General features: G+C 33.4%; 2 protein-coding genes across 4 annotated transcripts; one reads left to right on the top strand and one right to left on the bottom strand.

The window, feature by feature from the left end:
- The first annotated feature begins 3,575 nt into the window (after positions 1–3,575).
- LOC120087599 (probable 2-oxoglutarate-dependent dioxygenase At3g50210) lies at positions 3,576–7,545 on the top strand. Of its 3 annotated transcripts, XM_039044419.1 has the most exons (12): positions 3,579–3,875; positions 4,073–4,188; positions 5,287–5,405; positions 5,515–5,578; positions 5,709–5,776; positions 6,116–6,174; positions 6,272–6,437; positions 6,565–6,584; positions 6,690–6,736; positions 6,856–6,936; positions 7,011–7,100; positions 7,196–7,545. In XM_039044419.1, exons 1-12 carry the CDS (start codon positions 3,842–3,844, stop codon positions 7,319–7,321), a joined length of 990 nt encoding a protein of 329 aa, XP_038900347.1. In that variant the 5' UTR covers positions 3,579–3,841; the 3' UTR covers positions 7,322–7,545. The 3 variants fall into 3 exon arrangements, with proteins under 3 accessions (XP_038900348.1, XP_038900347.1, XP_038900349.1); XM_039044420.1 differs by lacking the exon at positions 4,073–4,188 and having other exon boundaries at positions 3,576–3,875; XM_039044421.1 differs by lacking the exons at positions 3,579–3,875; positions 4,073–4,188 and adding an exon at positions 5,039–5,181.
- A 5,243-nt stretch (positions 7,546–12,788) lies between these two features.
- On the bottom strand, positions 12,789–23,029 carry LOC120088478 (tRNA-dihydrouridine(16/17) synthase [NAD(P)(+)]-like). The gene is made up of 3 exons (XM_039045814.1): positions 22,407–23,029; positions 22,167–22,273; positions 12,789–13,760 (listed from the first exon to the last, which is right to left on the bottom strand). The coding sequence occupies exons 1-3, from the start codon at positions 22,839–22,841 to the stop codon at positions 13,031–13,033; spliced, it is 1,272 nt and encodes a 423-aa protein (XP_038901742.1). The 5' UTR covers positions 22,842–23,029; the 3' UTR covers positions 12,789–13,030.
- Positions 23,030–25,736: the final 2,707 nt, after the last annotated feature.

The following is a 25,736-nucleotide window of genomic DNA, read 5'->3' as shown; positions in this document are numbered from 1 at the left end:
TGAACCAAACAAAGTTAGAGAGCTAGTGTAGAAAAGTGATTGAGTGTCTTGAGAGTAAAAGAGTAATTTGTAAGTGTTCATCCTTATATATTTTTAAATTAAAGTTTCTTTCTTCAAAAGAGATTGTTTCTCTTCCTTTTGTGTCAATCTCTTCAACACGTGGTTTGCCACTCGTCAAACCGTACCAAGACGACCTGACATCATATCCAAAACTATATGGATCAGCAGGGAGTTCGATACAATTTATCTTATAATCAGAAATAACTTGAGAAACTGCTGAGAAGAACTTTTTGACCATTGATCAAAAACGATATTTTCTTCCTACTTTTAAATAGCCTTCCACACTTTGTTCTTCCTCTCATTAAACACCTTCATTTTTTTTGTTAGGAAACACTACAACAAGTTTAGGTTTCATGGACACAATAATATGGATAAATTGAGGTTGCTAAAATAAAATAGTGTCATAAGTGTGAACGTAATTTTTTGAATTTTTGTCCATTTAGAATGGTTTTTAAATGTCACCAATTTATGACATTTATTAAGTCCCATAAATAGATTTAGTTAAATTAAATAAAAATTATTTATTAAGTTTAATTAAAAAAACCTTAACTTAAGCCCAATCATATTCAGCTTCGACTTCGATCATTTTGGGGTCTTTTAAGTCTTCGTTAGAGTCCAACTCCACATATTTAAATTCTAGCATCTCGATCTCCACAACTTTGTTATATTTTACATTTTTGGTAGCAATAAACATAAATTTGTTGGGGGGAAATGAAATATATAAACTCAATAGATTAGTAAATTGATTACACCTCTATTAAATATAGTACACATTTTATACAATAGTAAGCCAAATAGTATAACAAGGTTTAGAATTGAAATAGCTAAAAAAACTTCAAGATATTGCGGCAACGTCAATAGGAAGTCGAGACACGCTTCTGATAAGTGCTGTCATGAAGACAATTATTCACTCTGCACGAGCTGCAAGTAGACTAAATCGATCGTTTCAGCAGGATATAACGACTAACTCTGGTAGAACTGCAACTTTGAACTACTCGAATCTAGAAAACTCTTGAATACTTACTCTTAACTTAACTTAAGATGAAAAGAAAGAAAGAAAAGTGAGAACTCTTCAATTTGGATTGGGATACAAAAAATGAAGAACCAAGTTGCTATTTATAGGCTAACAACTTATTAACTCTCCACAATACAAAATAAAATCAAATAAATACAAAAATTGAAACATTTGTCAAATTTAACTCAATTAAGTTGTTACTTAAATGAAAAAGCTCTTTCTCCTTTCTCTAATAAGAAGGTCCGCTTTGAAGCTCCAACCTATACAAGGGGCCTTGGCCTAGCTTACTAAGCACTGGTTCGAGACCGGCCAAGCAACCTCAAGGGTAGGAATAGTGAAAGAAAGATAAGGGGAAGAAGCGGGGTAGAGGAATTGGTCGATTCATCAAGCCCAACCAAAATCAAACATAACTCGTTCAAATTGAAGAAACCACAAATTTAAATTTCATACATGTTGAATTTGTACATGAAACATCATCTTAATTTGATGTTTCAATCTAATTTGAAAGTTTCTAACAACGAATTTAATTTATACAATTAAATCTATTTTTATGTTTTAAATATTCACCAAAGTTTCACTTTTTTTCACTATAAATATCCAACAATGGATTTGTTAATCATATGGCTTGAAGCTTCCTCATAGTCTTTGATGATTATTCTAATGGTACGATCACGTTGACATGCACAATCTTATAACACATTAGCACATTATTGATCTTATCATAGATGCGATTTCATTCATGTGCATGCTTTGTGATTTTATTGCAGATACGATCACAAAAATGCACTATACCATTGAATATTTCCAAAAAGGATCTACGTACTAGAAGGTATCTTTATTTCACTATTCAACAAAAAAAAAAAAAAATCATTTGACCCTAAATTTAGATTTCATAATGTTTTTCTTCAACTCTTTCAACATTCTGAGTTTGTAGTGCTCAAGTCATGGTGGGATATAAAGGAGATAGTTTGATATGTTTGTAATCTAAAGGATAAGAAGATAATTTCACCACTCAAAAAGTTAAATAAACACACTTTTTAGAAAGCATATCATTTTTTTTTAAAAATAGTTTTTGACTTTTCAACTTAGTTTTAGCATTCCCATTTCACAAGGAAATTTGCTCAAAATAACCTAAACCCAAAAACTTCTATGCAAATGATTTTTTTTTTTAAAACATGTTTTTTTTTCTTTACCTTTATGAGGAGTGAATTTTTCCTTTTACCGTTATATTAGCAAAACATCAAATACCATAAATTTGATCGTATTTCTCTTATTACAATTTCATTTTACTAAATAACGACATATTTTCATACGTTCTATCGTATCCTCAACCATACTTTTAGATAGAGCAAAATGTTAAAGAATCTTGAATTTAGACAACCTAACACAATTTAAACTTAGAGCAATTTGATTTTTGGGTATTAAAATCAAAGATTTTTTTTTTAGTTTTTGTTTAGTTTATAAGCATGGTGGAAAGAGAACGAAAAAAAAATGTATGAAAATGAATGACATTTAACTAAAATGAAGTTATATTAATGAAGATATGACCAAAACAAAATCACATTGCGAGATCTACATGATCTTATTGTTTAGGGTGCACAATTGCACGATCGCATAACAAAAGGTGCACGACTATTAAGCATGAAGTGTACAATCGTGTACCTCTCATTATGCAATTTTGTTTTGGTCATATTTCCGTCGATACTACTCCTGTTTTTAACTAAATGATCTCTCATGTACATACAGTTTTTCGTGTTCTTTCCAACCATACTTATAAATTGAACAAAATGTTAGAAAGGGCTTCGAAAGTTTCATTTATTCTCTTTGATGTTTTGGTAATATGAGGCTAAAATGACAATTTCACTTCTCAAATGTAAAAAAAAGAAAATTAAAAGAAAATTAAAAAAAAATAAAATAAAATAAAAAGTCATTGTATAGAAAATTTTGAGTTTGGGGTTAGAGATGTCTACTAGATGGGGTAGGGATGGGGAAGCCCTCCCCATCCCTATGAATTTTTCCGTATGGATCGGTTCCCAGCGGGAAAAATTTTCCTATCATCATTTTTTTCTAACAATTTTTTTTTATTTCAATTAAATATATATTTTAAACAATTCTTTAAATATATCCGATACAACTTTCATTTAAATAAAATACTATCAATTTTAGTAATAAAAATAATAATACACATCCGTTTTAAAAAGATATAATTAAAATGCTAAATTCTCATAATTTTTATAAAATTAAAATCCAACAATTAGAACATTCTATCTTAAATATTAAGACATCTCAGGAATTAAAGTAATAAAATCTTAAACTTAAATAATTAAAATCTCCATAATTATCCTAATAAAGTTTAGGATATTAATATTAATATATATATATATTATAAATTTATAATTTATATACAAAAGTCGATATGAAATAGGAACGATCGAGATTGGAATTGGGGAATATATTCCAGTTCCCGACTCCGAATTGCAAATGAGAAAAAAAAAATCCACCCCACCAACATTTTCCGAGTATTTGGAGATTCGGGACAGGACCCCACGGGCCCCGACCCATATATTTTTTTTTTTTTTGACATCTCTATTTGGGTCATTTTGAGCAACAAGGATTCTATACACGGTGCCTGGGCGTTGTCTCGACAAAGCAGCCTTGCAGTCTTTATCGTCGACGTTCATAAAAGTATCTGCGAACCTCAAACAAAATCATCCCATTTTTCTTTCATACTTCTTCAGTTCAACAGTAAATCATCAATCATCACTCATGGCTACCGACTTCACATCCTTTCCTGTAATCGGTAATCACACCCAAATCCCTTCCTCCCCTTTCTCAGTTCTAGTTTCAAGTTTTCTGCAATTTGTGAATCATGGGATTTGATTAGGTTGGTAATAGAATATTCAAAATGGCGAGGAAGTAAAAGGGAATTGTAATTCCTCAAATGGGATTCCAGTTTTAGTTCTTTTTCTAATTAATTCAAACCCTTTTTTTGTTCAGATGTTAGCCCTCTTATGGAAAAGAGAGATGATCCCCGAATGGGAGAGGATGCAAATGTAATAGAAGTTGTTAAGCAATTAGATCAAGCGTGTAGAGAAACTGGCTTCTTTTACGCGGTATTTCTATTGTTCCCTTCATCTCTTTCAAAGTGATGAATTGACCTATCATTTGATGTTACTGTTAGCCACCTCTGCTTTGCAATTAATGTTCTAAGGAACTTATTCCACACAATACTTTCTTGATGTGTCAAATTAGGTGTTGGCCCACAAAACATAAAGTTGTTGCAATTACTTTGAATACTAACTTGGTTTAAGAACTTCTTCTGCTTGGTTTTTAGTCTCTCTTTCTTCCCAACTATCACCACCATTAAGACTACCTCTCGCGTGGCACAAGCTTTCACATTGTTGAAGAGCCCTTCACTTGCAACTCGAAAATCCCCTTAGCCATTTAAATTCTACTCTTGAGACCCAACTTTTAATGCCCCTAAAGTTTGGTTATTCATAAAAAGAACTAAAAGATGAATGTTGAAGCCATGTGTTCTCAAATTTAAAAAGGCAAGATCCTCAAGTAACATTTCCTGTGCACTAGTCTGATTAGTGATCCGATGTAAGTCTACAATTTCTCTAGTGCTCGGGTGGCGCTTAGGTAGAAATCCATCTGATCTTTGGAATTAAGAATAGTGTTGGATCTCAAACTAGACCTAATTAAATGGTCCATTATCTTGTATTAAATTTCTAGACAGCCTCATTAACTTGGTCCTCAACCATCATTTGATTTTCCGTAGGAAAATTTAATTACATTAAGATCAGCTGATATGACTTGTGAGTCAATTTTGCATGGTCTACCCCTCCAAGCCCAGATAAATTTTCACTTCTAGAAGTTGAGTTGACTTGGTCTAGCATATTAAACTATTAACTTAGAAAAGATTGATAGTGTAGGACCACATTTTTATTATGTTAAAGTTAACCATCTAAAGTTATGAGTATAATACTTGTGCTACAATTTTCAAGAGAGTTTGTGAAAGGTCTTGGATAGCTGTACTGAGAAAAATTAATAACACCCGTATTTCTCAATTCATGAAGTTTTCTATCCAGTTCTAGTACTTTTTGGTATTGATTATACAACCCTTCCTTTTACCATCTTCCTTTTCTTTTTATTTTTACATAAATATGTTGACATGAAATTTGACAAGAAAATATCTCGTGATTTATCAGAAGGGCCATGGTATTTCCGAATCCCTCCTTAGTGAGGTAAAGAAAGTGACGCGCATGTTTTTCCTACTTCCTTATGAAGAAAAAATTAAGATTAAGTTGACTCCAGCCAGTGGATACAGGTTTGTTGCAGAGAATAACATGGTATTTTTCACACATTTAAACAGCCAAATGAAACATTCTGTTGATAATATCAAGAAGCCAATGTGCATTTTTAAATTTTATAAGCAGAGGATATCAAAGAGTAGGAGAAAACATAACCAAAGGAGTTCCAGATATGCATGAAGCTATAGACGTGAGTTTGTCCTCATCTATTGAACGAGTTGCTGATATTACTTTCCATGTCATAGTGGAAGCCATCTATTCTTGTATTTTCATTTTGTATTACTGAACTTCTGTGCCATCACGTTTGCAATTGGAGACAGTGCTATAGGGAATTTAAACCGGGGATGTATGGAACTCTTGGCAAAACTATGGAAGGTAGTAACCAATGGTAAGCATAATTTATGGATTTCAAACATACATTTAATTCTAGGTAGGTGGCTACGTAGGATTTAATATCCTATGAGTTCCTTTGACACCTAAATGTTGTAGGGTCAGACGGGTTGTCTCATAATATAAGTCGAGGTGTACATAAGCTGTCCGGACACTCACGGATGTTAAAAAAAGAAACATACATTTAATCAATTTAATATTAGTTGCCTCATTCAATGATTCGGTTTTACTATCAACATATTTGTTACATCTCATAAAAAAATTAGGGAATGTTCACAGTATTGAGATAAATTCAATCTTGATGAGATTGAGATTGTTCCTATTTGTTTGCATACAGGCCACTTGATCCTCCAAACTTCAAGCAACTGATGGAAGAATATATCAACCTCTGCACAGGCAAAGTTTCTTCAATAGCTCCTCCCCCGCACCCCACCGCACCCCTCCCCTAAAAGAAAACTCAGATTCTTACTAGTCAAATCGAATGTTTAATCAGATGTTTCAAGAAATATCATGCGCGGAATTGCTTTAGCATTGGGTGGAGCCCCATATGAATTTGAGGGAGATAGAGCTGGAAATTCATTTTGGGTTATGCGTCTTATTGGTTATCCTGGAATCTCCTCTTTGAAGGCTTCTGATATCCCAGAAAATGACATTGGATGGTAATTTACAGCTTTAGTGGTTTTCTGTGCTTGTAATTTTTCTGGCTCTAATGCTTTTGTGTTTCTTTGGCTCCTGTTCTTTTCTCGTCACTTCGTTTTCAACTTTTCATGATTGAGCAACATCCAGTGGGGCTCACACTGACTACGGTAAAAAGAATAATTAGAAGGGGAAAAAAAGTCTTTTAGATCATGAGTGAGTTGAAAAAATCTGTTTTAATTGATTACATAGTACTAAATATCAGTCCTTGATAGGTTTGTTGACATTGGTTAATCAGGATGATGATATTACTGCACTTCAGGTAAATATTAAAACAATCAACAATCATCAAAATGATTTTGGTGTTGCTTCTTTTCTTTCCTCCATATCTTTTGCTGCTTTAGTTTTTGCTTCATAAATTGATGTATAAGTTGGTGGAAGGTGAGAAACTTATCTGGAGAATGGATATCAGCTCCACCCATTCCTGGAACTTTTGTTTGTAACATTGGTGACATGCTCAAGGTACATGATCATATTTGACTATCTTAATTTAAATTAATCAGCTATTTTCATAAAAAAGCTTTTGGAGTTTGTAGATCTACTCGAATGGGCTGTACGAGTCAACTTTACATCGTGTTATCAACAAATCTCTGAAATATAGAGTTTGTGTAGCATATTTCTATGAGGTCTCTCGTTCTCCCTGTTTCTGCTACCCATTAATCCCTCTATTTTTTCTGTTATTCATTGATGTTTATCAACCTGCTGTTGTTTGGAAAAACAGACAAATTTTGACACAGCTGTAGAACCTTTGGAAATTTGCAAGAGCAAAACAGGAGGAGAATCAAAATTCAAGAGAGCTGTTTATGGGGAACATCTGGTTAGCAAAGTCCTCACAAATTTTGTTTGAGGGTTCAAAACTGGACTCCTTTAATCTACAGTCTTTGTATTTGTATTTGTGTTTGTTTATGTTGAGATGTGCAATTCTGAAGCTTGTAGTTGATTTATGTTGTCAACTTACAGTTATGTATCTAAGTTTGTTTCTGATTTCTTGCCATTTATGGTCCTGTGGGAGAATGTTCACATTTATTCTTTTTGACCTTTTTCTAATCTTGGAAAGTATAGTTGTGGTAATGTTCTCCGATATTGATCCTTTATTATTATTTAAAGAAAAAAAATAAAAACTTTGATTGTGTATCTTCTGAAAGATGTAGTTATGGGAGAGATTCGATCTTCTAACATTTTGATTTAAAATACATGGATAAACCAATTAAGCTATGATTAAGTTGGCTTGTAAAGATGTAGTTAGGTATTTTTCTTTCCCTTTTATTATTATTATTATTATTGTGTTCAAAAGGAATGCAGGCATAAAAGTAAAAGAAATGAGAAATAATGTTAATGTTTCAGTGCTTAGGCCAAAAATATTTGATAAAACAATACAGAGGAATGAGGGATTATGGTGCATTAAACAATTATGTTGAGGAAGATGAGAATATCCTCCAGTATTGAGGAGAGTACATTAAATTTTTTTTTTGAAAATCTAAATAATCAAAATTTTAGATGTCTGAAATTATATATACTAGAGTTTAATAACACGTACATTGCACGTGGCTAATAATTTTTAAAATAATAGCATGCAAGAATACATAAATAGATTTGTAAGTTAACCTAACAAATTTATTTATTGATATGTTGTATCAACTTAACTCTTTAGAATTTAAAATATTTTTTTCTATAAAATATGGATCAGATCATTGTCATTACAATATAAAATACATTATAAAATAAATTGTATTTTTTAAAAAAGTTTTGAATCAATTGCACAATTATTTGTTATATAGTTTCGATGTTTATTATTTTAAATATTTAAGTTTTTTTTTTATATATATTATTTTTTTGGTCGACTATTGATAACTAATTTAAATAATAATTTTTAAAATAACTCATAATAAGAGTGATAAAGCGGTGACATTGTTAGCATAATTTGATTGGTCAAAAGGATTATATATCTTCTTTTTAAATTTTAGCCTTGTAGAAGTCAATAAATAAAATAATATTTTTATTTGGTTGTGCCTAATGCTTAGTCTTAAACTAAGCTTTCAAATATAGAATATATTCATTTATATTTGTTAATATTATTAACGGTTAAAGTAATTTTATATTTTTAAAAGATGAAAAATGGATAACTAAAAATTAAAGATCAATTCATAATAGATCTAGGATATAATATAATAATAATATTATTGGTTTATTATGATATTTATTAAATACTTTTTTTTTTTATGGTCCACAAAGTTGCTTCAATTATATTAACTTCCAAGCTCTAAAAAATTATAAATTCCTTCAATTAACTTTTCTTTCTCTTTAGTAGACATTTGACCTAATTAATTGTTCATAAGTAGAAAGCGAAGTTGGATTTTGGTGGGGCATTTTTATAAAATAATCTAAGAGATAGTATGGATAAAAACTAAATCTAAAAGATTTTCTCAATTTTTTCTCCTTTGCAAGGTTCTTCTAATATAAAAATATATTTGAAACCATACACTTATCATCATCCAATCCATTTCATTGCCTAAATTCAAAATTTCATGGAAGTGAGTTTTTATATTTAAATACAATGCAATGGTATAAAATAAATCTAAAGAATGAAGATGGAGTAAAACAAATTGCGGGAGATATGTATATTGTGAAATCAAATGAATTTAATTAGAGCGAGTTATTATATTTAGATACAACTCAATAAGATAAAACAAATTTAAAAGAGTGAAAGTTAGTAATACAAATATATTGGAAATCATAAATTTTATTTGATTTCGTTATTATAATATACAATTCAATGAGATAAAACAAAATTTAAAATAATGAAAGTTGGGTAAAAGAAATATCGTGGATATCATGTAATCAATGAAATCAAATAAATTTTATTGAGATGAGTGTTCAAATCTAAATACATTGCAATGAAAATTAAAGAAAAAATAAAGAAAAAATTGAGTAAAAAACAAATCAATTGATCCCACCATCTATGAAATCAAGTGAGGAAACTTAACTTATTTGGCTTGAGATTATTCAGCATTTTTATTTTTTTCATTCCCTCCGTCTCCTCACATAGTGCTTTTTCTTTTCAATTTTCATGCAAAATAAGAAAGGCAAACAAAATTGAATGAATCACTAAAAGTTAGAATAAATAAATTTAAATAAATCGTTTGCACTTATTCCCAATTATAATCGAAAATATATACAATGAACAAATTGCCTTAATTTGAATATCAATCATTTCAATGGAATCAATGTACGTAGACACAAATCATCAAACACCTTCTATACACTCCCTATTTGAAATTCAAATCTCATCTATCCATGTAAATAAACTCCTAAATCAAATTCCAAATCAAAAGACAAACAAATACATTTCAATAAACATTCAAATAAAATTACTTCTTGCGAAAATTCATTATCCTACATTGAGGAGATATTTCCATTGTTCTGCGCTTGGGTTTTTCCATATAAATAAACTTATAAATCAAACCCCTCGAAAATCTAAAAACAAAGAAATAAATTTCACATCTGTTCCGAAGATCCATTGGATCACATAGACAATTGAGAATATTTTTTCGTCGTTTTGCATTTGAGTTTTTGGATATAAAGAAATTTCTAAATCAAAACTTTTCAAAATCTAACAACAAACAAATAAATTTCAATACAATATCAAAAAGAACAAAATAATATAACTAACCGTTTGGAATTGCTCTACCAAAGATTCATTATCCACATGCAAAATGCTCATGCTAAGAAGATTTCTTCTATTGTTCGTGTCATTTAGGTGTTTGGATTGGCGATCCATATTTCTTCCATTTTCACAAAGTGGTCTATTGACTTTATTCCTATTTCTTTAGTTTAATAGTGAAGTAAAGTGGGACCGAAGAGAGAGTTGAATGTCCGTGACCAAAGCTTGGAGATTCGTGTCTATTTGTATCTCTTGGATGAAAGGTTTCGTTTGAGTTGTGTTGTTTCGTAAATGAGGTGTTTTTCTGTAGAGAATTTAATTGAAAAAGTCACTTCCACTATTTTCCAAACGGACACTTACACTCAAAAGTCACAACCACTCGATGAAGGGCAATATAGGAATTTATGAAAAATGTAACGATAAAAGGGGCATGCAAAGATTCCCCTACATAATCCCTTTTAATATAGTAGAAATTAAGAATTATAGATGTTCGACATCTTTAGATTATTATGTTTGTTTTGTAGGATTATATTTCAGAAATCTGAGAATATTTTGATAACTTTTGTCTAGTAAGATTTTTACTCGGAAATGTCTTACATAAAGGTTCAGGAATACCTTTATGATTATTTATTACTTTATAATTAATTTGATTTAATTTGAATTTATATTACATATTTGTTTTTATCAATTTGAATTTCTTTTAAAATTAATACATTTTATATTATTTTTATATGTTATTTTTCTCAACAAAATAATATATCATAAGTTAAGATTTTTGTTAAAATAAATATTAATTTGAATTTGAATTTGAATATAATGCTAAAAAATAATAAGAATTATGATATAACTAAAAATTAATAAGTATATAATGCAAATGAAGATTAATAAATATACGTAAAATACAATAAAAAGGAATGACGAAAGAGTAAAATAGAGATGCCCTCAATTCGAGAATCTAGAAAACTCATATATGAGGAGATAACAAAAAATCTCCAGATGCCCTTTGTCTGGGTATCCTAAGATGATTTCTGTATCTTAAGATGCCTGAAAATCTTTAGATGTCGGGCATCTCATCAAACAAATACGGTAATCCAAATGCTCACTCCATGAAAATCTAGGATACCCACGAAACAAACAACCTCTAATATTAAAACCTATAGTGAAGTAACCATTTGATTCATGAACTTTGTTACTCAACAATGTAGTGTTTATATTTTAAAAATTTGTAATAATCACTATCAGAAAAAGTACTATTAAAACTAAATTGGAATTCTTGCTGATATAAATCGATGAACTGATTCTTACGTTTAACCGATTGCAGTACCAAAATTCAAAAACAAAATTTTGAGAAGCATTTTAAACTATAATCAATTATAAATATAGGTTAAATTAAAAGTTTCATAAATACCCTTAAGCTTAAAAAAAATATCCAAACATATCCTTACTATTAGTTTTTCTTTTAAAAAAAGAATAGAAACCGTTGGTCCTTTATTTCAAAAATAGTCGCTTCATTAATATTCTTAAAACATATTTAAAGAGTTTCACTGTTAGCATATAAATGAAAATTACTAGTAAATTGTTTCAAAAATACCTTTTTTAAATGTTGCATGGACACTAAGTTAAGAAATACCTTTACCATCGATATATGGATGAAAGCTACTTAGCTACATCTAATTTCACCTCCCTCTCCTCTATTTCAATCGATCGTCTAACACTTTTTTGTTCATCAATCTCTAAAACTATCTTTTTCAATTAAGGTATATAAACAATAACAAAAAGAATAAACATCGAGAAGACTTTAAAAAAGTTCTACACAAATGTTTTATTTATTTTTAAATAAGATTTGTAGTAGTTGAATTGATTTGTTTCAATTACATACACAAAAAGAGAAACGCATTAGAGAATTTGGGTTACCAAATTTTTATAAAATTCAAAGGTATTCTAGTAGTTATATCATGTCCAATAGGTTACCAATTCCAATTTTAAATAATTCCTTGTAAAGAAGGAAAAGCATTTCAATTTCGATTGATTTTTGTTTTGATTCAGAAAAATGTCCAAAAATTTAACATTAATAAAGTGCCAATCAATAAAACTTTAATGCTTGAACTTAAGTTAAAAACTATTCTAAACTATATGATTGAGCGTTTGTGAAAAGTTTGATCATATATGTGCACACTCGCTCTCCCGAAGTTCAAGCATTATTTGCTTAGTTTGAGCAAACTACTACTTTGAAGACATGAGACAATCCTGTTGATTTCCTAATATTGAGATTCATAAGAATCGACTTGAGTAATGTACAATGTTTACTTTTTGCATTCATAAGATTATTGGACTTAATAGTGTTTAATCATACAATGATTAATGTGAAACAAAAGTTCAAATTTGACTGAAATCAATTGTCTTTATACATCATAGCTGTCAATCCGAACACAACTCCATGAATAAAATATCAATTACTATTTTAAAGGTCAATAGTTAAATCTCCACTTCACATTTATTGAATATTGAATTAGGCGAGGGAGCCTCTACCAAAATGAGACATGTTGAAGAGTTCCATTTTCACGAATCTCACCTCAAATCACTATTAACAATTGATTTTTTTTAATTTTTTTTTTTAATAAAAAAGAAGAAAAGAAAGAAAACGTTTCTAAGAGACGGTAAACAAGATAATGTTGACTCTATTATCTCTTCCCTAGTCAAATCAATTAAGGGTATAATTCGCGACAATAATAAATACAAAATCTTTTCTTTCTTCTCTGTGCCCAAGCTGATTTGAAGAAAGACAATTTTATGTGAATATTAGTGATACAACAACAGAATGAATCTAATTTTCGCAAAGAATCTTTACGTTAAGACCAATCAATAAGCCTATCGATCAATAATCTGTGGAAGCAATCAAGCATTGGATGCAATTGCAGATGCATGAGAATCCTTGATATAAAGAGGAATTTTTACCTGCAACTCTCTCAGCCGCTCCACCATATTGTAAAGAAATTCAAAGGTGAGCTTGGATTGTGCATTGAAGTCTTCTCTAATGTGTGGATGAATCTTGAACCAATCTCCCAATAACTTGTGTACGTGCGAACGGATCATTCTCCATGGGACTGGGTATTTTTCACAAAATTTCAAGTAGTCCACAAGAAGATCAGCTTGATCCAGGTTACCGTCCCGGGTATTTTCTTCATGGCCCTTTATCCATTCAGCAGTTCGAAACCCAGCGAAAAGTGCAGGATTCTCCAGAAGGGTTTCTGCTGAAAGCACACCCTCGACCCCAGTTTCTTGCAAACAGTTGTAAACATCTTCCATGTGCCTTATATTCCCGTTGGCAAGAACCGGAACTCGTACAGCGTTTTTAACAGCACTTATGGCACTCCAATTAGCTCGGAATTTCTTACCATCTTTTTCATCTCTTGTCCGGCCATGGACAGCTAAAAGAGAGCAACCGGCATCCTCTAACATTCTTGCATAATTAATTGTATCCTGAAGATTTGAGAAGATTCGGATTTTGCATGATACAGGAACTTGAAGATTGGAAGCCAGTTTCTCTACTATTGCTTTAACAAGAGGTAAGTTATCCATTAAAAATGCCCCATAATTTCCTCGCCTAGCAATACGTTGAGGACACCTGCATGGAATTACTAGACCACTCAATTGAAGTTCAGAAATCTGAAGTGAAAAATATGGACACAATCAACATATTTGGAATGCAACACATTTGAAAGCACGTGAACTCAGATTATCCTTGATTGTTTTTGTTAGTTCAGACTAGGGGCGTAATTGGTTTGGATTGTCATCAAATCAAAACCAAACCGCTAAATATATTCAGAAATTTAAGAATCAAACTGAATCATCACACATAATAACCAAACCGACCGAACTGTTGGTTTAGCGTTTTAAAGCAGTTCACCATTTGGTTAATGGCAAAGGTGCGTGCGTTGGGCCTAGGGCCTGTGAGCCGCAAATGGGCCGTGAGCTGTGTAATTTGGCTGAACAGAAGGAAAAGCACCCATATATTTAAAAAGATTCAATCTGGAGGTCGGATGATCAAATTCATGCCCGCAAGGATATGAAAGCAAATTTTTAACCAGCTGCACCACTTCCGTTGCTTTGCAAACCATTCAAACTTGTATATATATGTGTGTATCATATAAATATATATTTGATTCGCTTCGAGTATATTCGGTTCAGCTTTGCCAAACTCAGGACCAAGTGAATATTTTTGGATTTTCTAATTTGAAAACCTGAACTGTTATGTGTTATCAAACCAAACTGACAGCAGTTTTTTCTTTCGCTTTCCTTTTACCCCTTGTAGTTTAGATGCAACTGAAATGGAGTGTGTTGAAAACTGCTGTATTTGCCCTGAGGGCATTTTAGCTTTTTTATATTTCTCTACTTTTCTTTGTAGCAATTTCTCATGCAAGCAAGGAGATGCTGCTGCTGGATGTCACGGTTCTGGGTGCCATGATCCTTTTCTCTAGAACAATCGAGAGCACTACCTTCCTTCCGCTTTCAGAGGTAGGGACTTCATCAATCATCGCTCAGTGAACTATTTATTGCCGCCAATAGCACTTCGCTTGCACGACAGCACTTTTCTTTTCTTTGTATTAGGGTTTGCCTTAGTCTATTTATATGTTTGGTCTGTGGTGTTTATTGGGTGTGAAAAATAATAAGAATTATTCTATCGTGGTTATTTCTCCCTGGTCTAGGGTTTTCCACGTAAACCTTGCATTCTTCTTTTTCCTTGTATCAGAGCATGGTGATGAAACCCTAGTTGTAATAGAGGAAAACGTAGCTGATGAGGGAACCACTGCTAAAACAGTTAATGTCGTTGTCATTCAGGCTGCTGTTGATAAGTATCTCCGGTCGATCCACATCAATCCGGTGCACACGCGGCAGTCGCACGGTGTCCAACTGCCAACCGAAACCGATCCAGCTTCATCTCAATCCGACACGGTGGTATTAGGGCAGCGACAGACGCTGTTTGAACAGGAGACGCGATCGAGCCAAATTCCATCGCTGCTGCAGCCGACCCACCCCAAGTTCCAGCCACTCCACCATGGCACTACGCCGCTCCAACCGATAATCGCCCTAAGTTCTGCATCATACCAGCCGTCAATTGATGCTTCAGCTGCCGATCTGGGTGAAGCGTCTTCTTCCCTCTTTGGTGGACAGCAACCACCTGCGACAGCCGCCTTTAGTCTTCCTCAACATGTGTCGGCCAATCATGGCGCTTCAAGGTTGATGGGTCTTTCTCTGGTTGGGGTCCAACAACAATTGGTTAGTCTTCAACACCAAATTGTTGCCCTTGGAACCAACACAAATCTTCAGTCAAATCCTGTTAGCTCCAACCTTTCTTCCAGTCTACCACTGTTTTCAGAAAATCTTGTAACTATTTTCCCTAATTTACCTGCAACAAATGTTTTATCTGGCGCTATGAAAAATTTTACAAGGTTCATTATAGGGGAGAAGCTTAATGGCCAAAATTATTTTTCTTGGTTCCAATCCATCAAAATGGCCCTCGAGAGGCGACATAAGTTTGGTTATCTCACTGGTGAGATACCTAGACCTCTACCAAGAGACCCTCAAGAGCACATTTGGAAGGGAGAAGATTCCTTGCTTCGCTCTCTACTTGTGAACAATATGGAACCTTAGATAGGGAAACCCTTGAAGCGACTGCTCGGGATATTTGGGATGCGGTACAGAAATTGTACTCTAAAAGGCAAAATGCATCACATTTGTACACCTTGTGAAAACAGGTTCATGAGCATAAATAGGAGAACGTGGACGTTACTTCTTATTTCAATAAATTCTTTATAGCAGCAAGAGATGGATTTATGTCGAGAGATTGTCTGGGACTGCTCATGTTTATGACTTCCTGGCTGGAGTGAACTCCAAATTTGATACTGATCGCAGTCGAATATTGGGACAAGGATCGATACCGTCTTTCATGGAGGTTTGTTCTGAGATCCGTTTAGAGGAAGATAAATCCAGTACTATGAACAGTTTTGTGGTTACTGCTGTAGACTCCACTACGTTTGGTGTAAAATCTTCTAGAACTGATAGTGAAAAACAGAATGGTAAATCTCCTCCAATATGTGAACATTGCAAGAAACCGTGATACACTAAGGATCAGTGTTGGAAGCTACATGGTCGACCCCCGAACGACAAACATCGCCCTCCGAATGACAAGTCAAAGTCTGGCCGAGCACTCGTAAATCTACCGATGGTGTATCACAGTCTCCGGTGACCAACCAGAATGACACAAGTACTGTTGAGGTCGGTACGATTGTCTAGTCAAGTACTCCTCAATCTTTTAGTCTTCTTATTGAGAGGAAAAAAAAATGGATACTAGATTCAAGAGCAACAGATCACTTGACTGGCACATCTGATCGATTTCTCTCATATTTTCCAAGTGTCGGTAATGAGAGGATTCAGATTGCAGATGGGTCCTTTGCTCTTGTTGTAGGGAAAGGTCATCTCTCTCCTTTCTAGGGTTTGATCTTACAGAATGTGTTGCATGTTCCAAAAGTATCCTACAACTTGCTGTTTATCAGTAAAATAACTAGGGATTTAAACTGTCAAGTTGTTTTCTCACTAGATACTGCTTTGTTTCAGGACTTGAGCTCGGGGACGACGATTGACACTGCTCGACATGAAAGGGGCCTTTATTTTCTTTCTGATGATGCTGCCTCTAGGAATTTTTCTAGGACTAGTTTGTTATCTTCATTATCAATTTCTAAAAAAGATCATTTGTTATGACCTTTTCGTCTTGGTCACCCAAACTTTCATTGTATGAAATATTTATTTTCCCATTTATTTCATAATGTGGATATTTCTTCTAATACTTGTGATGTGTGGATACGTGCAAAACAGCCCCGGGTTACCTTCCCTTCTCAGCCTTACAAACCTTTCCAACCTTTCCATCTGGTCCATAGTGATGTTTGGGGTCCTTCAAACATCACTACTTTGTCCGACAAGCGTTGGTTTGTAACTTTTATTGATGATCACACCCGTCCTACATGGGTGTTTCTTCTCACTGACAAACCAGAAGTGGCGCCTGTTTTCCAGCAATTTTATACTACAGTAGAAACGCAATTTAACACCAAGATTGCCATTCTTCGGAGTGACAACAGTCAAAAGTTTGTTAATAACACCCTTCGCGAGTTCCTGACTTCGAAAGGTATTGTCCATCAAAACTCATGTGCTTACACTCCTCAACGAAATGGGGTGGCTGAACGGAAAATTCGTCACCTCATTGAAGTTGCCTGATCCTTCATGCTCCCTACATCTCTTTCCTCGTATTTATGGGGAGATGTTCTAACTGCAACCCATCTCATTAATCGGATGTCCTCATGTGTTCTCAAATTCTAGACACCTCTTGAATGTTTCAAAGAGTCTTACCTATCCACGCATCTCATTCCTGATGTCCCTCTTCGGGTGTTTGGTTGTACTACCTTTGTCCATAGTCATGATCCTCACCAAACTAAATTTGCTCCTTACACTCAGAAGTGTGCCTTTGTCGGGTATCCTCTTCACCAGCAGGGCTATAAGTGTTTCCATCAATCCTCAAGGAAGTAGGATGTCACATTCCTTGAGGATAAACCCTTTTTTTCCCGTTAGTCATCTTCAAGGGAAGAATACTAGTGAAGAGACTAACTCGTCCACATTCTGGTCCCATGGACTTTCTTGCTGAGTCCATCTTGGATACAAATAACATTGTCTTTCCTACTAAACAAGTGCCTTGGATAACATAATATAGGAAGAATCTTAGAAAGGAAATGACACTTCCTATTGTTCCACCTGATACTGTCCATGAATCGGGGCCAGCACCAACTTAGGTTCAAGGTACTTTTGTTCCTGATAATACTGATGAGTGTGTTAAGGGAGATGTGATTGGAAGTGATGAAATTGATGAGATTGTTCCAGACAATGACAAAGTTGCAGATAGGAATGAATCATCAAGGAAAATTCAAGAGGATGAGGACTTGTCATAAGTAAGCAAGGATGACCACCGTTCTCTTACTAATGAAAGGTCTAGTAAAACAAGAGATTATGATGTCACCCTTGATATACCTATTGCTCTACGGAAAGGGACTAGGTCGTGTACCAAGTATTCCATGCATAGTTTCCTTTCTTACAGTAACTTGTCTTCTGGGCTTAGAGCTTTCACTACGAACGTGGATACTGTAACAATTCCCACCAATGAGCATATGGCCATGGAAATTCCCGAATGGAAGGCTATAGTTATGGAAGAGATGAAAAGCTCTTGAGACAAATAAAACGTGGGACCTTGCCACTCTCCCTAAAGGGCATAAAACTGTTGGGTGCAAATGGGTGTTTACTATTAAGTATAAGTCTGATGGAACTCTAGATAGATACAAAGCCAGATTGGTTGCTAAAGGGTTTACTCAGACATATGGAATCAATTACTCGAAAACTCTCTCCAGTGGCAAAACTGAACACGATTTGGGTCCTCTTCTCAGTGGCCGTTAACCAAGATTGGCCCCTCCATCAACTTGATGTGAAGAATGTATTCTTGAATGATGAATTAGAAGAAGAGGTCTATATGAGTCCTCCTGAGTTTGAAGCTCAATTTAATCATTAGGTTTGTAAACTCATAAAAGCCCTATATGATTTGAAACAGTCTCCGAGAGCTTGGTTTGACAAGTTCACCACCTTTGTTATCCCAAGGGTTCATTCAAGAGCACTCTAATCATACCTTGAATCAGCATCGGAAAAAATGGTTGTTCTAATCGTGTATGTTAATGATATCGTTCTATCAAAAGATGATTCCGCTAAGATTACCAAACTAAAATAGAAAATGGCTGATGAATTTGAGATTAAAGATCTCGGGAGTCTGAGATATTTTCTTGGAATGGAGGTAGTAAGATCGAGAGAAGGAATATATGTTTCTCAACGAAAATACACCTTTGATTTGTTGAGGAAAACAAGATGGTTGGATGTAAACCCGTTGATACCCCTGTTGAAGTCGATACTAAGCTAGGAGATTCTGTCGACGAAGTTCCTGTTAACAAAGAGAGGTACCAATGTCTAGTAGGAAAATTGATTTACTAATCTCATACTAGGCTGGATATATCATATGCTGTCAGTATGGTTAGTCAATTTATGCCGGCGCTTTATGAGAAAGGTACGGAGGCTGTTACTCAAATTTTGAGGTATTTGAAATTTACTTCAGGAAAAGTCCTAATGTTCAAGAAATATGACAGGAGATGCATTGACGCTTATATTAACTTTGATTGGGCAGGATCTGTGACAGGCAGAAAGTCAACTTCAGGGTATTGTACTTTGTGTGGGATAATCTTGTTACTTCAGGGTATTGTACTTTTGTGTGGGATAATCAACAGACACTTCATTAAAAAAAACTGGACAGTGGTAATATGTTTATTCCCTACATTCCTTCAAGTTAACAAATTGCTGACATCCTCACTAAAGGGTTACTAAGGCAAAGCTTTGATACTTGTGTTAGCAAGTTGGGTCTTACCGACATTTACTCCCCAACTTGAGGGGGAGTATTGAAAACTAGTGTATTTTCCCCAAGGACATTTTAGCCTTTTTATATTTCTCTACTTTTTTCTGTATTAGGGTTTGTTACTAAAGGGTTGCTAAGGCAAAGTTTTGATACTTGTGTTAGCAAGTTGGGTCTTATTAATATTTACACCCCAACTTGAGGGGGAGTGTTGAAAACTACTGTATTTGCCCTAAGGGCATTTTAGCCTTTTTATATTTCTCTACTTTTCTCTGTATTAGGATTTTCCTTAGTCTATTTATATGTTGGGTCTATGGTATTTGTTGGGTGTGAAAATAATAAGAATTCTTTTTCCTTTCTTTGTTTCAATAGAGAGCAATGTACAAGAATAGAATAAGCCGTAAATAAATTTCTTTTAGAAAGTTTTCCAATTTCAATTCCTAGATCAATTCTACTCTAATCATTTAAGGCTCTTCAGTGGGTTTTTTTTAGAAGAGAAACAAAAGTGAAATAAATGGAGTTAAAGGACTCCCAACCACTTATAGGTGTGTAACAAAAACAAGACCTCCAATTTGAAATAAGAGAAGAGAGACTATAAAGACTATAATTGCTAAAAGGTTGTTCACATTTACACCCCCTGAAACCAATCAAATCCATGACAGAATGCAACTATATTGTTGGGGATACTTTGAGTTTATCTTTTAGGAAGGATGTTGGGCTCGGCATGAACATCTTAATAGAAGATTTCCTCTTATATTTTATCTCCCTCTATGCAAGGATAGGGCCACTATTGACATGTGGATATGGAAAATGTTTGATGAAACTGAATAACACTCAAAAAAATGTTTTCATAGGCTTAGAATTTGGTTAGTTTTGTTGGTTAATTGTGTTCGTGATAATTTTATTTGTTGAATTTGTGTGACCTTACTTGAACAAAATTTATTCTATAGGTTGTGCAATTGTGTCCTTGAGTTTTTTTTTTTTTTTTTGTTGAATCTGTAGGTACTGAGAATTTGGCTCAAAACGGAGTAATTGAGCTGAAAATGTGAAGAAAAGAGCCTTAGGAAGTTGACCTAAGGCATGATTAGGGAGGAAAACATGAAGAAAAGCCGCCCAACAAACGTTGTAATGTAGTGCAATGCTAGGCTCAACACTAGAAACCCAAGAGTACAAATAAACCTAGCAACACGATGCTTTGAAGTTCAATTTGTCTGCGACGCTGCGGGGTGCTAGGGGCAACACTGGTGGGAGAAAAGGTTGACCTTGAAAGGGACGACCGGGATAAAAGGCTTCAAGATCTAGGTAATTGATAGTAATTGATTCATAACTTGATAGGCGAAATGCAACCGTCCTTTATTGAAATCGATACCCTAGGATATCTTTTTGCTTGCATTTTTCCATAATTGTTTGCTCTTCTCTTTTCTTGTTTTTAGTTTAAGCTCAAAATCATAATTGTCGGATCACTAGAAAAACTTGAAACACTTTTATAATAGCTAGGAGATTCAAACACATGATCCTCTGAGGACAATACTATGTTTTGGACCATTTAAACTATATTATAACTTGACCCGTGTGTTTGTGCTTATTAAGAAACTTTAGCTTAGAAGGTATTTGAAGGAATCTAATATTGAGGAGTTACCCACCATCGTGCAAATCCATAAGGATGTCACTTTATCCCAAAGACCGGACAAAGGTATTTGGAAAATGGAAAAAAATGTGTCTTATCGATCAGTTACCTCCTAAAAGATCTCCATCAAGCTAGCAATGAACTTCTCCTCATGCAGACTTTGATGGGGATCAAATGGCTGAACTATATGATTTATTTGGAAATAACATTTCACAAAATAAATAAATAAATAATCAAATTCTTCACCTGGGACCTATCAAAAAAGGCCATCAACACAAATGACAAGCTTTAGAGAAGATTTCCTCACTAGAATTTAATCTCCCCAATGATGAATTATTTGTAAAATGGCTTAGAATCCCAAGATCATCTCTTCACTTCTTGTGATTTTGCAAGAAATTTTAGAATCGCCAATAGAGTTCCTTTTTTGGCACATGGCCCTTCCAAAGGACCCAAAGATCTTCATTGCTTAAACTTCGAGCGGTCATCCTTTTAAAAAGGAAAAGAAGCTTGTATGGGAATATTTTGTGAGAGGTCTTTGCTGGACCATTTGGCAACAATGATAGATGAATCTTTTAAGGATTTTTTGAGACTATAGCTAGTTCGTGTGACTTGGTGCAAATGCTCCCCTCTTTTTCATTACTATAGCTTTTCTTTCCTCCTCTCTAATTGGAGAAGCTTTTTGTAAATCCTCCTATTGGGGGGGCTCCTTTCTTTTTGTAGATGTGTTACTTATTCAAAAAAGTACTTGGGGACAATCCACAATCTTAACAAACAAAAATGTCTTTTGAAGAACAAATCCTTACTCCACCAACTGACGAGAAGTAGAAGAAGTCAGCATTTGGAATACAAGGCCATAAGGACTGCAAACATCCATACAAATTAACCAACCGAATACAAATTAGATTAATAGGGATTACCCAAGGTTAAGGTCGACGTAATCACAATATGGCTCGACTCTTCTAGCAGCTTCCAACAAAACATCGGGATCATTGGCACAAAATTGAACAAACAACGGACGGTCCTCCTACATAAATGGAGAACAGACTTTAACAATAATACAGACAATATTATAGCAGCCAGACACAGACAGCAATACCAGATGAAACAGAAAATTCAAGTTGTTAACGCAATAGATTGGCTTTAAACTGTCAATGTACCTGACAAGTGGTAAATTCCATGTTCCGATACTTCTCGTTCTCGGTAAAAATCCGTGAATGGAGCATAGGTGTATACGCCGCCTCAGCACCATATTTCCTGCAGAGCAAACGAAACGGTAGCTCCGAATTATCAACCATCGGAGCTACAATCAACTTCGGCCGACCGAGTTTCCTCCAATGAGCCCAGGCTCGCTCAATGCGCGACTCGCCACACAAATATCCACTCGGAGAAGCCAAGAGAAGTGTCGAGTCATTGGATTTGGTAAAAGACGAGCATTCCTGTTGTTGCTGATTCTGTGGATCGGAGCAGAGACGGTCATCTAGGTCTTGAGGTAAATCTGGTTTAAGGGTTTGTGTGAAAGAGGAAGCCATGAGAGAGCTACGGAAAGAGAATATAGTTTTGAAATGAAGGTGAGAGTTGTAAGGGGATCTCATAACCTAACGATGACGATGGCTACGCAGCCCATCGCCGCCGCCGGCTCCGTCGAGGATTTTTACGCAGCAAAAGAAATCTGTTTTGGGATTTATGGATTAGGTTTTTCACATAAATATCTTTCCCTCCCAAGATTTTGGCTCTCGCAAAAGTTTGTTTTTCGATCAGGGCCGCTAAATTATGGAAAACAAAAAAAACTTAGGGTAGTTGTTAGATGCATCTGTGTTTTGTGCATTTCAAGTATTAAAATAATTTTATTTTTATTTTTTTAAAAAAATCTTTTAAATCTATTTTTATATAATTAATAATTGAGGATTATAAGAGTTAAATGTTACACCTAATCATTGTTCTTCAAATATCTCAAAATTTAATTTTAATAATATTTTTAAAAAAGATAAATTGCAAAAATATTACCGTGGTAGTTGCAATTACATCTCCAAACTTTCAATTGTAGATATTAAGCCCCTAAACTTCCATAAGTTGAAACTGAACCCTCAAGTTTATCATAATTGTAGAATTTAGACCCACAAATGATAAAAATTGAACTCTTAAATTTATATAAATGTTACAATTTATACAATTATGTAAATTTGAAGGTTTAGCTTGACCCGATTTTAACAACCATATAATTTTGAGGATTCAATTTTTAAAATTGAAAGTTCAAGGGTATAATTGCAACTATCGCCCTACTTCAGGGATGGTTTTTGTAATTTGTCTAAAAAAACAACTTTCAAGTTTAATCAATATTATTAATATTTATCAATATGAGTATGGCTCAACTGACATTAATTTATATTAAGAACCTCGAAGTTTGAGGTTTCACCCCTATCTCACATATTATAATAATAATAATGGTTTTTCTATGCCTCATCATCTCTCACCACAGTTCTAAGGTAATTGGGCAAATATATGAACACAAAAATTAAGTTATTCCATCGTTTTAGGCATTCACATATCAAATCTCAAGAGAATTTTAGTTAATAATTGCATGAATGTTCAATTATACTTTATTGAGTTATATGGATAGGTTCTCATAATTACAAAACAAATGAAATCAATAACAATCGCTAAGACTACTTAATGAAAATATCGTGAAATAAGAGAAAAAGGTTGTTTTGAGCTGGAGATACCCAAACATTTTAAGATGCCTTTACAGGAGCATCTTAAGAAATTTGGATGCCCTTTTGAAACATAGGTTTTCGAGATTCCTGTGTTGAAGACATATCATTTTTACTTTTTTGCCCTTTATTTTTCTTATATACAATTAACTATGTCTATGTTTTTCATTTAATTAATTGGTAATGTATAAGTATGATCCACAAAAATAAACACTATAAACCATATAATTGTCTTCCTTCAAAATAAGTTTAAGTATTTCAAAATGTAAATCGAAATTAATATTTAATGTCATTCCTTTTTATAAAAATTCAAAACAATATTAATTATCTTGTTTTACAAAAAAAAATGGTATTTAAAATAATATAAATAGAATTCATAACAATAAAATATTAAATTATTAAACACACTAAAATATTGAATAAATTTAATTATATTTACTAATTTAGTATATATATATCATCTTAAAATATAAGGGTCTTACTAGAATAATACGTTCTACAAAACAAACATGACTATCTAGATATTTTTGAATATCCTTACAAAATTTTCTAAAAGACAAACATAATCATACGAAGATGTCAGATATCTATATTTCTTGACATCAACAATTTCAGGCATTTGAAGCTTATAACTACCTTGATTCCAGAAAAACAAATGACCACTTAAGGTTTTGTCTCTTTCACAATCACCCCTTTCAATTGTTGTTTGTTGCTCCTTTTGTAGGGCGTCTATGGTTGAGATGGTTATTGAAATTCTAGTGGGAAACTTTGACTTTGAAACCTTAGACTCAAATCAAGAACGTATGTGTAAAAGAAACTTCGTTTTTCTTTTTTACCCACAACTTTCTTCTAAAGTATGACTGATGACTAACACTTCATGAATTGATCTGACATTCTCAATCTTGCTTGATTCAGATAAATTATTGATAACTCTCCAAAAGAGAGTTATTAGTGGTCTTCTAGGATACAATTTACCTTAGTTGATAGAATGTTGATTTTTTAATGTTAACATACTATAATTAACTTTGTTATATAATGAATGCTTTTGAGAATCTCTCATTTACTAAATTAGATTGATTCAGACATTTAAAAAAATGAACTTTAAGTATTCTAAGAAAAAGAAATAAACTTTGAACATTTGACACTTAAGTAATACTGATTGTACTTATTTTGTTAGCAGGTTGATGAGGAGCAATACATTAACAAATCGTTGAAGAGTCATATCGTTGGGAGAATGATCGAGCAATTATGACATAAAATACACATGGATATTGCACACATGAAATTGAGAATCTACTAATGACCTGACAGGTTTTTTTTTGTTTACAATAGTAGAGATTCACTAGTTTCATGATACGCAGATGATTTGACCTAATCAGCACTAAAATCACTAAGAGAGACTAATATAAATAGAAAGTAACGGTCTTTGACCTAGAGAAAGTAAGCAAAGAGAGGACAAATTTTGAAGGCAAAAAGTTATGGTTGAAGAAACGTGAATAAGAAAAACAAGACTGAAATAAAAAGGACGAATCCTTCTTGATTTTTACTAGAACAAATAGTCTTATGAGCTTCATTCGTAATTGTAACATGCTAGATTGTATCTAATTCTAGTTGAGCCTGCAGATTATGGGAGCAATCTTCCTTAAGGGCTGAAAGGAGTTTTGAATGTCTTTTTCTTTATTCATCTCTTTCATTACCACGCTTTCTTTACTATTTTATGCTCTTTTTATTTTTACTCATTATTGCATTGCTTTCTTTTTCAAGGAAAAACAAAAAAAA

Source organism: Benincasa hispida, chromosome 10, assembly GCF_009727055.1.
Source record: "Benincasa hispida cultivar B227 chromosome 10, ASM972705v1, whole genome shotgun sequence".
Lineage (NCBI taxonomy): Eukaryota > Viridiplantae > Streptophyta > Magnoliopsida > Cucurbitales > Cucurbitaceae > Benincasa > Benincasa hispida.
The sequence above is the reverse complement of the archived record's forward strand: the minus strand, read 5'-3'. Positions and strand labels throughout refer to the sequence as shown.

Bases quoted from the DNA above. Each gene is read 5' to 3' on its own strand.
- LOC120087599 (XM_039044419.1), top strand. From the start codon at position 3,842: ATGGCTACCGACTTCACATCCTTTCCTGTAATCG. The intron at 4,189-5,286 runs GTATTTCTATTG...GTGATTTATCAG, and splicing joins AAACTGGCTTCTTTTACGCG to AAGGGCCATGGTATTTCCGA. The intron at 6,175-6,271 runs GCAAAGTTTCTT...ATGTTTAATCAG, and splicing joins ATATATCAACCTCTGCACAG to ATGTTTCAAGAAATATCATG.
- LOC120088478 (XM_039045814.1), bottom strand. From the start codon at position 22,841: ATGAGATCCCCTTACAACTCTCACCTTCATTTCAAAACTATATTCTCT. The intron at 22,274-22,406 runs GTACATTGACAG...CCATTTATGTAG, and splicing joins TGGAATTTACCACTTGTCAG to GAGGACCGTCCGTTGTTTGT. The intron at 13,761-22,166 runs GTAATCCCTATT...AATTCCATGCAG, and splicing joins TACGTCGACCTTAACCTTGG to GTGTCCTCAACGTATTGCTA.